Source organism: Cervus canadensis, chromosome 8 (assembly GCF_019320065.1).
Source record: "Cervus canadensis isolate Bull #8, Minnesota chromosome 8, ASM1932006v1, whole genome shotgun sequence".
Classification (NCBI taxonomy): Eukaryota; Metazoa; Chordata; class Mammalia; order Artiodactyla; family Cervidae; genus Cervus; species Cervus canadensis.
The window spans coordinates 62,784,129-62,797,911 of NC_057393.1; the positions used below are offsets into that span (position 1 = coordinate 62,784,129).

A 13,783-nucleotide genomic window follows, 5' to 3' on the forward strand; every position below is an offset into this window, starting at 1 on the left:
AATCACTCATTCATGACAGAGCAAAACTTGCATGCTTATTCAAGAAAATGATATTTCAAACATTCAAGTCCAAATTGGGTGCTTTTTTTTGTTTGTTTGTTTGGTATTACTGTTTATAAAAATGAAGTTTGCTACCAATGGATTAGGCCCTGAGGGGATTTTATACAGACTATACAAACGAGGCAGCTGAATATTTGGGCAGGATCCCTTTGCAAATGAAGATCAAAGTCAAAAAGAAAAAAACAAATTCACTTTATTTTAAAGACAATGATTGGCATACAGAAGGTATGCACTAGCATAAAATAAACTTTCATGAAAAGCATTAAAATCCATTATAAATTAATTTATTAAATAGGTATTTGGTATATGTGATGGTTTTATTAGATATTACTCTTATTTATTGCCAACCCCTCCCACAAAGTCAAAACAAATCAGAAAATGTCTTAACTCCGATTTACACTAAATAATTTATTTTCCCAAAATGTGAATGTGATCTGAGATGTGACACATGATATACAGTTCAATTGGTCATTCTCTATCAATCATAATATGACAGGACACAAGAGGCTAAAAATGGCTCATCATAATTTATTTTATGTTAAAATGTACAGCTTTTTTTGTTTGTTTTTTGTTTTTTTTTTTTTTTTTTTTGAAGTGACTGACTAAAAAGAGGACAGATAAATACAAGAGTGTCGCTGGCTCCTATTTTATACAAGGATTATGCCTCTCCTGCTTGGCCCTTACAGTCACCCTGTACAGGTACAAAGGCTACAAAAAAGGAAGCAATATAAACAGACACAAATAACTTTTTTTTTTGCTTTTTTTACATGCGATTTGTAAGCTTAGTTTGAGCTATTCACAAGCTACTTCTCTATTTTTCCTTAAAAAATAACTCCAATATTTTATAAAGATAGAAAAATCTACAGATGGAATGAAAATGTAAAGTTAGAGGCATTTCCATAAAATAGCAACTTTACACCAAATTCACTATTTTTTTAAATTCTGCCAAGTATTTGGACATATATGAAATGTTTCAAAACCTGACAGATAAACACTGAGATATGCTTCATTCAATAAACAGAAGTCTGCATTTATAAAACAGAAAGCTGCCTTTTTTTCCCCAAAGAAATCTGTCACCAAAATGGAAAAGGGTCTCAACTTTACACCAAACATTTAGCAATAAAACCCTTTTGACTAACCAAATGGGAATAGCTTTTATAGCTCTTTACAGTTTTATAATTAACAAAAATATAGTTTTTTTTTTTAAACCCTCAAATTAGGGCACCCTAATCAAGGCAAAAAACTTAAGAAATGGCTTACTGTTAGCACAACACTTGTACAGTACTACAAAATGCACTGTCACTAACAAAGACATTAGCGGCATGCTGAAGTGTCACCTCAAACAAAATATACAATAACTGAAAATGGCAAAGGCATTTACATGGAGTGGACAGGGAAGAAAAAAAAAAGCTCTAGGTTCAGTATTAAAACAGATAATTTGGGGTGGGGTGGGGCTTGATATCCACATTGTTTAATGGAAGCAGTCACAGTGAGTGGCTGCCTCCATATGTAGTCCAAAGAGAGGCCTTCCTTTGCAGAGAATTTCATATAAAAGTAACAGAAACAAAGGTACCAAAAAAGAAAAAGAAAAAAAAAAAAAAGATAAAAAGAAAAACAACTTTATAAGGCTTTCTGCTGCATACAGCTTTTTTTTTTTTAATAATAAATGGTGCCAACAAATGTTTTTGCATTCACACCAATTGCTGGTTTTGAAATCGTACTCTTAGAAGGTATTTGTGCAGATCAATCCGAGAGAGATGCCCAGGGGTTTTGTGACTGCCCATGTTGCCTACCGTCTCATATAGGACCCATTGAGAGACTGTTTGGACATGCCTGTGTTCATGTAGCCATGGTGCCCGGGGGCTGTGTACATCATGTTACTGTGGGGCGGGGTCTGCATTGGCTGCTGGGCATATGGCTGGGTCCCCATCATGCCCATCTGCACCTGCATAGGGTACTGGGGCGTCTGATTCATGTAGCCGTGATTGCTGTGGTAGCCACTATTCATCATCGGCTGGGACATGCTGTACCCGTTCATGGCATTGAGAGTGTTCATGTTCATGTTCACAGAGTTGACATTGTAGGCTGGGGATGGCATCAGGTTCACACTCATGTTCATGCCCCTCTGCATCGTTAAAGTCCGTGCAGGACCCTGCATGGCTACAGTCTGGGAGCGCCCATAGATTTGCGACTGATGGGTGGCAGCGGCTGGTGACAGAGATGCCGATTTGGTTCTCATGGAGACGTGGCCCTTGCTGGCAATCTGGGTTTGCAGTCTTTGGCTGTGGGAGATGCCAATATTTGATGCAGCCATGTTCCGTTGCAACAGAGGTGGTGGCAGATTCATTGGAGGAGGAGTCAGGTTGGGGGGTGGGGTCATGGTTGCTTGTGCTTGGGGTCCCCCAGGGACGGAGTGTGGAGACTGAGAAAGCTGAACAAGCCCTGTGTTACTTAATGGTGTGGACAAAGAGGCACTGTTTGCATAGGAAGTTACAGCAGCGGAATGGCTGTAAGGCAATGAATGATCAATAAGTGTATTAGTTAACTGCTGTAGTTTGGCAAGGCTGAAGGTGGCTGACGGCTGTGGGTAATGCCCAGCCCCAAAATCACTCTGACCCATCCGTTCATATAAGCCAAGGTTGGCATTGCCAGTCTCGGGGATCTCGGCCAGCTGCATGGGCGGCGTGAAGTTAGCAGCCATGCTGCATTGCGCCAGCTGCTGGCTGCTGCTCGGGGGCCTCTCCACCACACAGCCTTGAGGAGACTTGACGCCGCAGGTCGGGGGGGAGCTGATGCTGGTCTGCTGCAGCATGCTGCAGCTCCCGCTGATGTTGGACATCTGCTGGGTGACAGCGCAGCTGCTCTGTGTCAGGTTGCTGGAGGTGAGGCTGCTGTAGGAGCAGCTGTTCTGTGAAGAGCCGTTTCCACAGATGCTGCCGCCCATGGTCGAGTCATAGCTGCTTGGGTTTTCGTAGTTCTCGGTTGTGCTCTCGATACTGCCCAGGTCACTGAACCCGCTGTCCACGACTTGCTGCGAATGATCGGAAACAGACGGGACGTCCATCATTGGACTGGTTTCCATGTTCTGCAGAGACGGCACTGAGATGGCACTTTGATCTGGGCTGATTTGGGCATAGCTGTTTTCCAGGGCAGGGACGCTTGGGCTATTGACAGAACGTACTGACTGGCCAGGGTGGGAATGGACAGATGAGACTGGGCTGCTGTGGTCTGACTGCTGGCAGTCGTCTAGAGTGGCAGAGATCTGTGGGCTTTGGTCTGCATGGGTGTAGTTCTGTAGGCTTCTACAGGCCTCTTGAGTCTCAGCACAATCCTGAAAGGTGTCGTCCTGTTCGCTGTTCTCCTGGGTCAAGGACTGAACCGCTTGGACAGTCTCAGAGTCTATTTCCAAGGTGGCTGTGTTTCCCTCTTTGAACTCAGAATCTACTTCTTCATTGTTCTTTTGGTCCTGCTTCTGTGCCTGCTCTCCTGGGGGTTCCTCATCAGATTCAGGGGCAGTTTCAGTGGCTCCAGCAAGCTCCTTAGGTTCACTATTACACGAAGCTGGGAGGTCAACACCACAGTCCATTAGGACCTCTGGGTTTGAATGACTAGGCTGGACACTAAGGTCTAAAAAAGCCTCCTGGTTTTCCAGTACTTCTTTGAAGGCTTCCCTTGGGTGTTCTTCCTTCTCTGCTTCAGCAGACTCCATGTGACTGTCATCTTCATCATCGGCATCATGCCCCTCGTTGTGAGATGGCTCTTCATCCTCTTCCTCCTCCTCTTCATGATCATCCAAATGCACAGCGTCGTCTTTGTCCATGCAGACTTCTGGCTCCTCCTTTTCCTGACTCTTGGCACCACTGGGGTCTTTTTCTACATTTCCTTCTTCTTCCTCTTCTTCTTCTTCCTCCTCCTCCTCTTCCTCCTCAGGTTTGATTGAATCGTCTTCAGGTTTTCCACCCGGTGATTTAATTGGACTTACAGGTGCACACGTCTCCTCCCTTCCATTTTTGTCCTGAGGCAGCAGGGGTTCCACAGCTTCCTTGACCCCCTCCTCAATTCTGGTGGAAGTGGGGCTGGTTCTGTCTGCTGGAGTCTCCTTCTGGCTTTCCACTGTCACCTGGTCATCAGGCTCCATGGGTGTTTCTGGTGGGGTGTACAAGTTCAGTTTAAATCCAGTCTTCCTCTCTTTGTTTGGCCTCCACTTAGACAGACCACGCTTTGTTCCTTTTGGCCATTGTTTGCACTTCAGAGGTTCAGGATTGTCTCTACTGGCTTCTTTCAAGTTATTTGCACCATCATCCATATTGTCTTAGCGAGGAGACAGACAGAAAGGGGGAGGAAGAAAAATAAAATCTTAGAAAGCATCACCATAAACAATTTGAATTCATTCTTCTAAATAATTTATCAAATACTGCTTTTCAATTTAGCACTTTAAGCGTTGATGCTAAAGATATAATCAAACCTAATACAGAATAATATTGTGGTTAAAAAAAAACTGAGGAAATAACCTAGGTCTGGAAAATAATACATGCTGCACACACCATATACCTACCCCCCCATAACTCACTCTTTACAGAGAGTTGTGCTTTTTTATAGGAAGCACATGAATAATAATGTGCTTATATTATAATATAAGCAACTATAATAAGTTTATTTCAGTTTAACAAACAAAATATTCTCTAACACAAAAGCCTGGAATTCCACAATGTGAAAAGAATCATTTTGAATATTTGCAAATTAGGAAATGCAGGGGAAAGGGGTTAAAGTTAGCTCATATCCCAATCACCACTAAACTGGAGAAATGAATAGAAGCCTGGCTTGCACATTTATCCTGAGAAAGTGAACTTCTGCTTGTGGACATTTACTTGTTTGAAATCTCAGATGACATTATTTTCTTTGATTTGAATATTCTCTCTGGCATAAAAATAAACTATGTACCTCTGAAACAAATGAATAACTAACTAAATAACCAAAACATAAATACATTTCTAATCTACTCCAGGATCATTTCTGCCTGACACACACTATAATGTAATTACCTTGAAATTATTGAACATTTAAAATACAGGTATTCATTTTATCACTAATTCTATCCACACTGCATTTTGGATCCATGTGCAAATGTGTGGTTTGAATATTAAATAAGAAACAAACCATAACTGTCAGGTTCATTTTAGCTCAGCTAATCTTATTTTTACTGTTAGTTGTATGTATGTATGAATATAAATATATTTCTATAAAATAAATATATATTTATATAAACATAAACAAGCAAACAAGCAAATATATGAATAAATACAAATATAAAACACCCAAGTCTTAATATCTTTATAAAATTAATGATCATATCGATCTCCTGCGTGCATGCTCAGTTGCTTCAGTAGTGTCTGACTCTTTGTGACCCCTTGGACTGTAGCCCACCAGGCTCCTCTGTCCATGGGACTCTCCAGACAAGAATACTGGAGTGGGCTGCCATGCCCTCCTCCAGGGGATCTTCCCAACCCAGGGATCAAACCCACGTCTCTTATGTCCCCTGCATTTGCAGGCAGGTTCTTTACCACTAGCACTACATGGGAAGCCCCATTGATCTCCTAGAGGGTTCAATTTAAAGAAAAAGCTTCATAAAGAGAAGTGGTCTTATTAGAAACACTGTTTTGGAGAACAAAGCAAGATCTAATTAATAATCAGTGAGGAACGGAGATCCCTTTCGCCAGAATGGAGTGGTTTCTAATCCAGTCAGTGCAGAGCAGGGTAAACACTGAACTCACTGATGTAATAAAGAATTACACATAAATTTACTATCTGTACTACATTCAGACTGGCTAACTGCAAAGATAGGTACTGTAGACCAATTCCTCCAGAAGTGCTAAGTACAATACCCAGCTAACAGATACCTCATGATGTTCCAATGGTTTCATTTCTATTCGCACAAACAGGGAACAGGCATACCAGTGACTCTGGACTCCACATTCTCATTCCACATGCTACTAGATCTACTAGCATTTTTAGGAAAACTCTGCCAAGTCAGAAGATGTAATTTCTAATAACTATTTTTTAAGAAAGAAGAGCCTGAAAGGAATCAGGTATAATACAGCCACTTGGAATTTGTTAAGGCAAGTGGCACAAAGTAGAGAATGAAGGCAGTGTTGATTCATGTATAGGCTCCTGAGAACACAGCTAGAAAGTGGAATAAGGCTCAAATTCCATGCCAAAAAATGACTAATGAGCAGGCTTGGTTTCTCTATACCCAGGGTGAGATGTCATTGCCTCCACAAAACAGGTATGTAGCAATAGCATTGTTGGTAATTCAGAAAGTCAAGGAGCTGCCTGCTCATGTTCTTAAAATTGTGGCTTTTCAAAGGCAAGAGTGATTATCGGTGGTTTCCAGGAAAGTGAGATGGCCTGTTCTTGAGACTAAAATAAAGTAAGGTTTTGAATACAGTCATTTCAACTGGAGAGTGGAGAGACTGTCCCACAAATTCTCATCATTCAGCTGGGAGCTCAAGTTCCCAACCCAACAGGCAAGGGATGGTTTCTTTTAAATATGGCATCAAAGAGGAGTCAATAGTGTTTCTTTTTTTTTAGAAGATGGGGTGGGATGTCTCTGCAACATCAACTGTTAAACAGTAATTTGAAAGGAAAGATAATTTCCTGATTTATACATTATCCTATGTTATCAAAGCTAATAGTGATGGTGTGGGTAGGTTTAGATGATTCTTGATAAGAACATCTCCAAAGACACCATTGATTATATGATTCATCATCAATTTACTAATATTTGTTTTTCAGGAAAAAGCATTCAGTGCTCACATCAATAATAATAATATATACCCTGATTTCAGAAGTATTAAATGTCAAAAAAAGTACATATTAGAATCAAGGAAGTGCAATGTGTTTCTTATCGACAGACTTCAAAGTTTTTGAGGATAAGCCAATTTCTGGAAAGTAAGATGAACCCACCTAGAGGGATGTTCTGGCCTTAGAAGTTGTTTAACATAAAATCCAATTCCAGGAAGAAGGGATAGAACCTTTTATGAATGAGAAAGGACAGATGAGCACTTATTTCTGGTGGGTCGGTATCACCTCAGAGATGCCTTTGGGTAGAATTCAGGTGCCTGGTTTTTGGCAATAACAGACAGAAATTCACAAGGGTAAGGTTTTTATAATTCCTCCACTTACTTCTACAAGGGTCAGTATTCTTAAAGCAATGATTGTCTTTTCCTTCCTCTTCCTCTGTCTGTCTTTTCTTCCCAGGCTGAGGTTGGAACGCTTTTCTCAGCACTGGCTTCCTGCCATCCTCCTCCACTTCAATCTCACAGGTAGGCTCCAGCTGTGGCATTGGCCTCTCTTCGTCTGAGTTGTCAAAGGGCTCATTCAGTACTTCTGTCGTCTCAGAAATGGTCTCAGTTGTTACACTGCTGTTGATCCTCCTGCGTTTACGACCCCTTTTCTTCTTTAGTACAAAAGGCCTCTGAAATTAATTCCAAACATAATACATCAGAGCTCATGAGAAATTACATTGCTGAGTCGACATGCGGCAAACATGTACTGAACGCGTGTCTGAGACTTACACGTAAAGACTTCTGTAATGCCTTTGTACTTAACCTTCCATTTGATGTTTAACATCCCTCTCGGGCGCCTACTACACAGACAAGTGTTTTCCAAATAAAACAGTTGTTTACTCAGGCAGATGCTTTGAGAGGGAACATCCTAGCAGCTGCACTGTAGATTTTTAAAAGCTGAGGTTTGCTTTCCTAGCATATTATTTTCGAGTAGTACCTGCTGGCTTCAAAATCCTATACATTATAGTGATTAAATCATCATGGACATCAGCGTTTCAACAATCAAGTAGCCACTGGGTCACTCATTTTAATATTTGGTAACTGTTCAAGGAGCACCTACTGCGTGCACAGCACTGTAAGATACATGATGGTACACAGACCAGCCTACTCATTCCCCATCTCACAGGAATTCAGGAACGATGAAAAGGAAAGAAGAAAGAGTACTTGAAGAAAGAATTACTCTGCAGACAACGTTAGAGTCATGTACTGATGGCTGCAAGGATGCCGGCAGCTGATAATTTTACAAAATATTTTAACATGGACGGCATCTAAAGAAAATGTAAAGACATGTGGAATGTGTCTTACTTATGTAAAATATAACAATGTTTTCTAATTGCATTAGAGGTTCGCAAAATGACGTTCCATAACTGAAAACATAAAATATTTTTTCCAAGCAAGATGTACTCAATGATACAAAATCCAAGTATAAGAATAACAGGTAGATTTGCTGCTAAGATGTAATCTGTCAATAATGGGTCTGAAAAATTACTGAAAGTACAGTGCAAAGAAGAGTACAAAATGCTTGATTAAAACTCAAATTCTAGGTAAACCATATCCAAGAATTACTGCGTCTCCTCACATTTTTAAATGTCTGGATGTTCACTGAAGTGCACATATAAATTTTGATAGTCATATTCTGTATTTTAGTATTTATGATTATTAATCCCTTCAGTCAGCCTGCTGTCCCTAATCCATGAGAATTTTCCCAAACATGAGTTTAGCCAATATGCAGAACTGGTTTTCTTTAGGTTGAGTCCTTTTGTGTGATGGTAGGCACTTAACATGCCTTGGATAATTCTGGGTTTTGTTCTTTTTGAAGCAAATTTCTTTTGTTACATACATAATACATGGATACATGTTCCTTGTAAGAAATCAAAATATGATTCATAAGCCTAAAGTTCACTCTGTGGGATGCTCTTCTGATACCCCACCCCGCCAGCTGCCCTTCCACTCAAACACGGCCAGGCTCAGGTGATGGGGCACCAACCACCCTGGGAGTCAGAACGGCAGGTTCTTTGACAGAAACCACGCGGGGGGCCTTGGGGGCAGAGCCTTAACTTGCATTCTCACTATTAGTCTCGGCTATCCTACACTATGTGGCCCTTCTGCATGTCACAGATAGACACTGAAGACAAAGACAGCAGATCTGGGTTGAACATTTACCTAAAGACAAAATCACTTTTCTAACTTCTGCACCTGGTATGTGTACCCAGAGAAACCACGAGGCTACTACGATAGGAGACATTTCAAGAATATGTACTTGCATAAATGCAAAATATCAGCATTAAACTTAAAGGCTTAAAATACCTTCTAACAATTCTATGCCAAGGACAAGAGAAGGAAATAGCATCAGGGGCACTGGGCTTGGAGTCTGAGCATTTGTCTGGTTCTGGCTCCATCTCTAATGAGTTGTGTGACCTTGGACAAGTCTCCTATCCTCTCTAGGCCTTGACGTTTTCATCAAAATTGACTGAAGGGTGGTTAAGTGCTGCCCTGGGCCCTTTGTTCCCATAGCTTGATTTACACCAGTCCCACAAGCCAGCAGGTGGCAGTAACTACCAGACGAGCAAGCCGCCTGTCCCCGATTTTCTGTCACAGCACCAACAAACCTCAAAGAGTAAACACAATCATGACTGTAAGATAAATGATGAGGATATATGATCGGTAGGACTGGATACAAATAAACTACATCTAAAGAATGGAGAGTGAAACAAATAATAGAATGTTTGCAATGACAAATAGGATTTGATTGAAACTGACTCACAAGACAGAAAATCTAAACAGACACATACCTTTCTCTTTATGGCAACTGACTGTGGTTTAGTCAATCTTGGAGGAGAGCTTTGGATATTGTCTTCCTCTTCCTCCTCCTCCTCTTCCTCCTCCTCCTCTTCCTCCTCCTCCTCTTCCTCCTCTTCTTCCTCCTCCTCTTCTTCACTGCTCTCTTTAGACAGCTCCATCAGTTGCCCTCGCTCCCCTGCCACTGGTCGGCTCTCCGGGGAATGCAAATATTTATTTTTCGATTGTACTTTTGCAGGTGATTGCCTACTGTTAGCTCTAGATGACAGGATTTCTTGCTCCTCCTTTTCCCAGCAGCTGGCTTGTTCCATTAGCCGCTCGGCCTAAAGGGGAGGTAAAAATGGCGGGCCAGGGTGAGGGCAGTTACACAGTCAGAGCCTCTAAGGATCAAAGGCAAAGGATCTCTAAGTCATTTCTGATCAGGATAATCAGCCAGTCAAGCAGTATTCCAGCTGCATCATCTCAGAACTCTTTTGCATCAGTTAGGATAACAAATCAAAGAAGATTGGGTTTCATGGGATATTTAGCAGTATTAATGATGCAGCGAATTGATTTGAGTCCTTATCACTACATTACATGCTCACTGGCATGGAGCACTTTAAGCAAGTTCATAAACACAATGAATCGATTGACACTGCAGTCTTGGAGCTCAGCACCAAATTTGATCTGATTACATGCTGTCAGTAGTGAAAAATGCTGCTTTGTGATCAATGATAAACGTTTCATTTTTCATACTCAATTCAATAAAATTATCATGTCTTACCATGCAACCTCACTTAGGATAAATTAATGCCATATCATTTCATAAGCTCTCTCTACATAACCAAGCTTTTGACAATGATGTTAATGACCTTAGCTTAAAAATGCTACAAGATTGAAATTACACAACTTAGGTTGATGAACCCAAACTACCTCTTTTTCGGCTTCTCGTTCTTCTTCAGAAACTGCAGCATTAGAAATTAAGATTGGGGTCCACCTCAGACTCTCTGGATCAAGTTCATTGGTCCGGGAACAGGTTTTCAACTTTTCCATGTGGCCCAATATCAACTTTTCCCGTCTAATGATGACAAATCTGTAATGTGAGGAGGCAGAAAAAAGTGCAATCAAAAGCTGCAATTTCATTTCACCTTCAGATATTGATCTCTGCTAGCATTAACATTACCTGGGTTAGAAAAGACCAGAAAGCTCATCAATGAAAACGTGGAGCAAACTGAAATTTGACCAGCAAAGAAGTATCACTGCCTGTTTTCTTTTTAGGAGAAAAGTTTTTATAATATTGTTGGGGAACCTCTAATATTTAAATAGAATGAATCTGCCTAACTCTAGGGACCCTTTCTGGGGTCAGATGGTCACGAGGCAGCTGGGTCGCCCAGGGCACTGGTGCTCACCGGCCGTCTCTCTTGTCAATCATGTGGAGGTGCTGCAGAGTGGTGGCGATGTCATGGGGGCACATGCCCGTGGCTCTGCTGATGGCCTTGATGCTGATGTGCCGCTCGTGGTGGTGGTAGAGATATTCTAAGATGACACTCTTCCAGTAGGCCAGGTAGGAAAGACGGCCCAGATCGGAGAGTGGCTTTTCAGGAGACCCTGCTTGGCCTTCTCTTCGAGAAAGCAAATAGCCTAGGGCAGAAAAAGCAAAAGTCGACCTCACTGTGGTGTTCTCAGACATTGGAACAGGGGCCACTCAAAATAATATAAGACTTACACTGTAAGTAGCAACAAGGTACATCACATCACAACATATCACACAAGTGACATCACATTGGAGAAGTGCATTAATTTTATGTATATTCTCTTCCCAGTTATAGTGATCTGACATCCACGACGTTTATGCCCCCTAGTCCTTTACAGTAGCCCTGTAAGTCAGTTCATTTAGCTGATGGCAGCATTTCAGACATACATTGTGGCATACTTAACGAAGCTAAAGTTGAACACATTACTTCTGATAAGTCTCAACGTCCAAGTCCCCCGGCTACAGATCCTTTCAAAAACTAAATGTCAGGCACTTACTCAGAAATCCTGTCAAGGGACCACCCCGAACATTAATGGGGGGGTTGTTTTCCACAGGAAGAACCAAATGACCCTTTAACAGCTGGGTCTTAATAAAAGACAAGGGCCTCTGTTGACTGAGATTCTGTATTGCTTGTTACATTTAACTAGCGGCGGATCTGAAGCTTTGCTTCAGGACTAATAAAAGAATGTCTTTTAAGTCAACGGCTGCAACTCCTGTCAGCTCCCCAGCTCTGTTTTCACCCCTTTCATGGAAATTAATTTATAATCCAACCGTTGCTCCTACAAATTAAAACAAAACAACTTCCTTAAAACAAACTGTTTCATGTAAACACAGAAAAACCCTGAGCATGGTAGGCTTTTGAACACGTACCCGACAGCATTACTGAAGGTTCCTTGGCAAAGGAACTTTAAAATGAGAAAAACTTTAAACCCACTTGAAGGTAATGAATGAAAGCTGGCGGCTGTCTTGGTAATTAAGAGCCACTTACTGAGTAGAGAAGAAATGTTATAAACTAATGATGTCTACCTTGCTCTAATTATCTATTTCAACAGCCTCACCTTCATGAACTTCCTAAATTTAAACAAACATCAACTACATACAGTAGGTGGCAGCAATTACAAAATCATGCTGCTTTGTAAACCACCCAAATCTTCAGCATTTTTCTTCTTTATCTACATTTCCAAAATGGCTGCATTTTCAAGAATTTTCTCAATTTTGGATTTTTTGTTAAAAGGAGAAAGCAATGTCTCTGGTGCATTTTCCTGCCTCTCAGAATCACTGTAAATAATGCAGAAATATACAACAAGAAATCCAGCCTTACCCTAGAAGGGTATAACCACAGCATTTTGCATTTTGATGGTTTTAATCTGAACGCCATTATGAAGATCAGGCACATATTTAACTTTAGGTTTTGCTGAAGTCTTTTGACTTGTCTCTTTAACTCATGTTTAAGTGCAAAGTATCTGACTGAATGCAAACAAGCACCACAAAATCTGACAGTCAAACCACTGTCGACACGTCATCTGGCTGCACGCAGAGGCTTTCTACAGCAGTGCGTCAGGAATGCTAACAGTGATGGCCACTGTGCTGAATCCAGCCCAGATTATGCCCTGTCAGTGTGCAGAAGAGCTCTCTGTCACCAGAATACAAAGGGTACCCAAACCTCAGGACACAGATAATTGGCACATCTGTCACCTGCCTCCTAAGTGCTTGGTACATGCTGAGAAATTTACTCGGTCAGCTGGAGGTCCCAGCTCTGTACCTCCAGGGTGCATGGGAATCGGGGAGGGTGGGGGAAAAGAACCATAGTATCGTGGACATGGAATGATCCATTTTTGTCCACAGGATCCCACAATTAAGTCTGATGCAGTGACTGTGAAATTCCCTAGCCCCTCACTGGTTCTCATCTGAACCCCACAGCCGGGAACATTAAGCACCCCCACCTCGAAGCCGAGCAGACAGATTTCTATACAACCAAAGTTGCACCCTCCCAACCTTATGTCCCCTCTGCGATGAGCAGCCTTATCCAGGAAGCACATGTATTTCTTTGTTCTGTCTTCTCTTCCATGAGTGCTATGTTGGGCTAAAGGGAAGCAGCCAGAATCCCCCCGAAAGACAGCTGACATAATTGTTCATGCTTTCACACCCTGAGAGAGTAGCATGCACCTTCTCAGGGCCTCAGACTAGACGGGTTAGGCAACCTAGGGTCTGTGGAGAACATCCAGGCACAGACCTTTCAGCACCTGTGCTCCCACCATGTTAAGTGGCTGTCTCCCTGGGATGCTCCCTTGGACATAGTCTGTGATCTGTGACTGAGCCCCGCCGAGCCCGTGTACGCCAAGCCCAACGGACGTTCGCAAAGAACACCTCTGTGCTGTGCTAGCAAAGGCTGCAAAGGCTACCCATACCTGCCGGGAAGCGATGCTTTCCTCGGTGGGGGGGAGAAAAAACTGCAAACCCAAACTCCAGCCAGAAAACACCAAGCAGGTTTCCAAGGATGATGGCCCCACCACACTACAGACCACACAATGCCACTGTCCAAAGACATCATGGCACTGCCTGCGGT

General features: G+C 42.0%; 1 protein-coding gene across 6 annotated transcripts in view; it reads right to left on the reverse strand.

Moving 5' to 3' along the window:
• Positions 1 to 235: 235 nt before the first annotated feature.
• Positions 236 to 13,783, reverse strand: part of KAT6B (lysine acetyltransferase 6B) — a 181,167-nt gene continuing 167,619 nt past the window's right edge. For all 6 annotated transcript variants that reach the window (XM_043476490.1, XM_043476487.1, XM_043476485.1 and 3 more), the window contains exons 14-18: positions 11,093 to 11,324; positions 10,617 to 10,776; positions 9,698 to 10,027; positions 7,243 to 7,534; positions 236 to 4,371 (exon numbers count right to left, since the gene is read on the reverse strand). In XM_043476490.1, the coding sequence (XP_043332425.1) occupies positions 1,850 to 4,371; positions 7,243 to 7,534; positions 9,698 to 10,027; positions 10,617 to 10,776; positions 11,093 to 11,324 (3,536 nt within the window). In that variant the 3' untranslated portion in view covers positions 236 to 1,849. The remainder of the gene's footprint in view (positions 4,372 to 7,242; positions 7,535 to 9,697; positions 10,028 to 10,616; positions 10,777 to 11,092; positions 11,325 to 13,783) is intronic.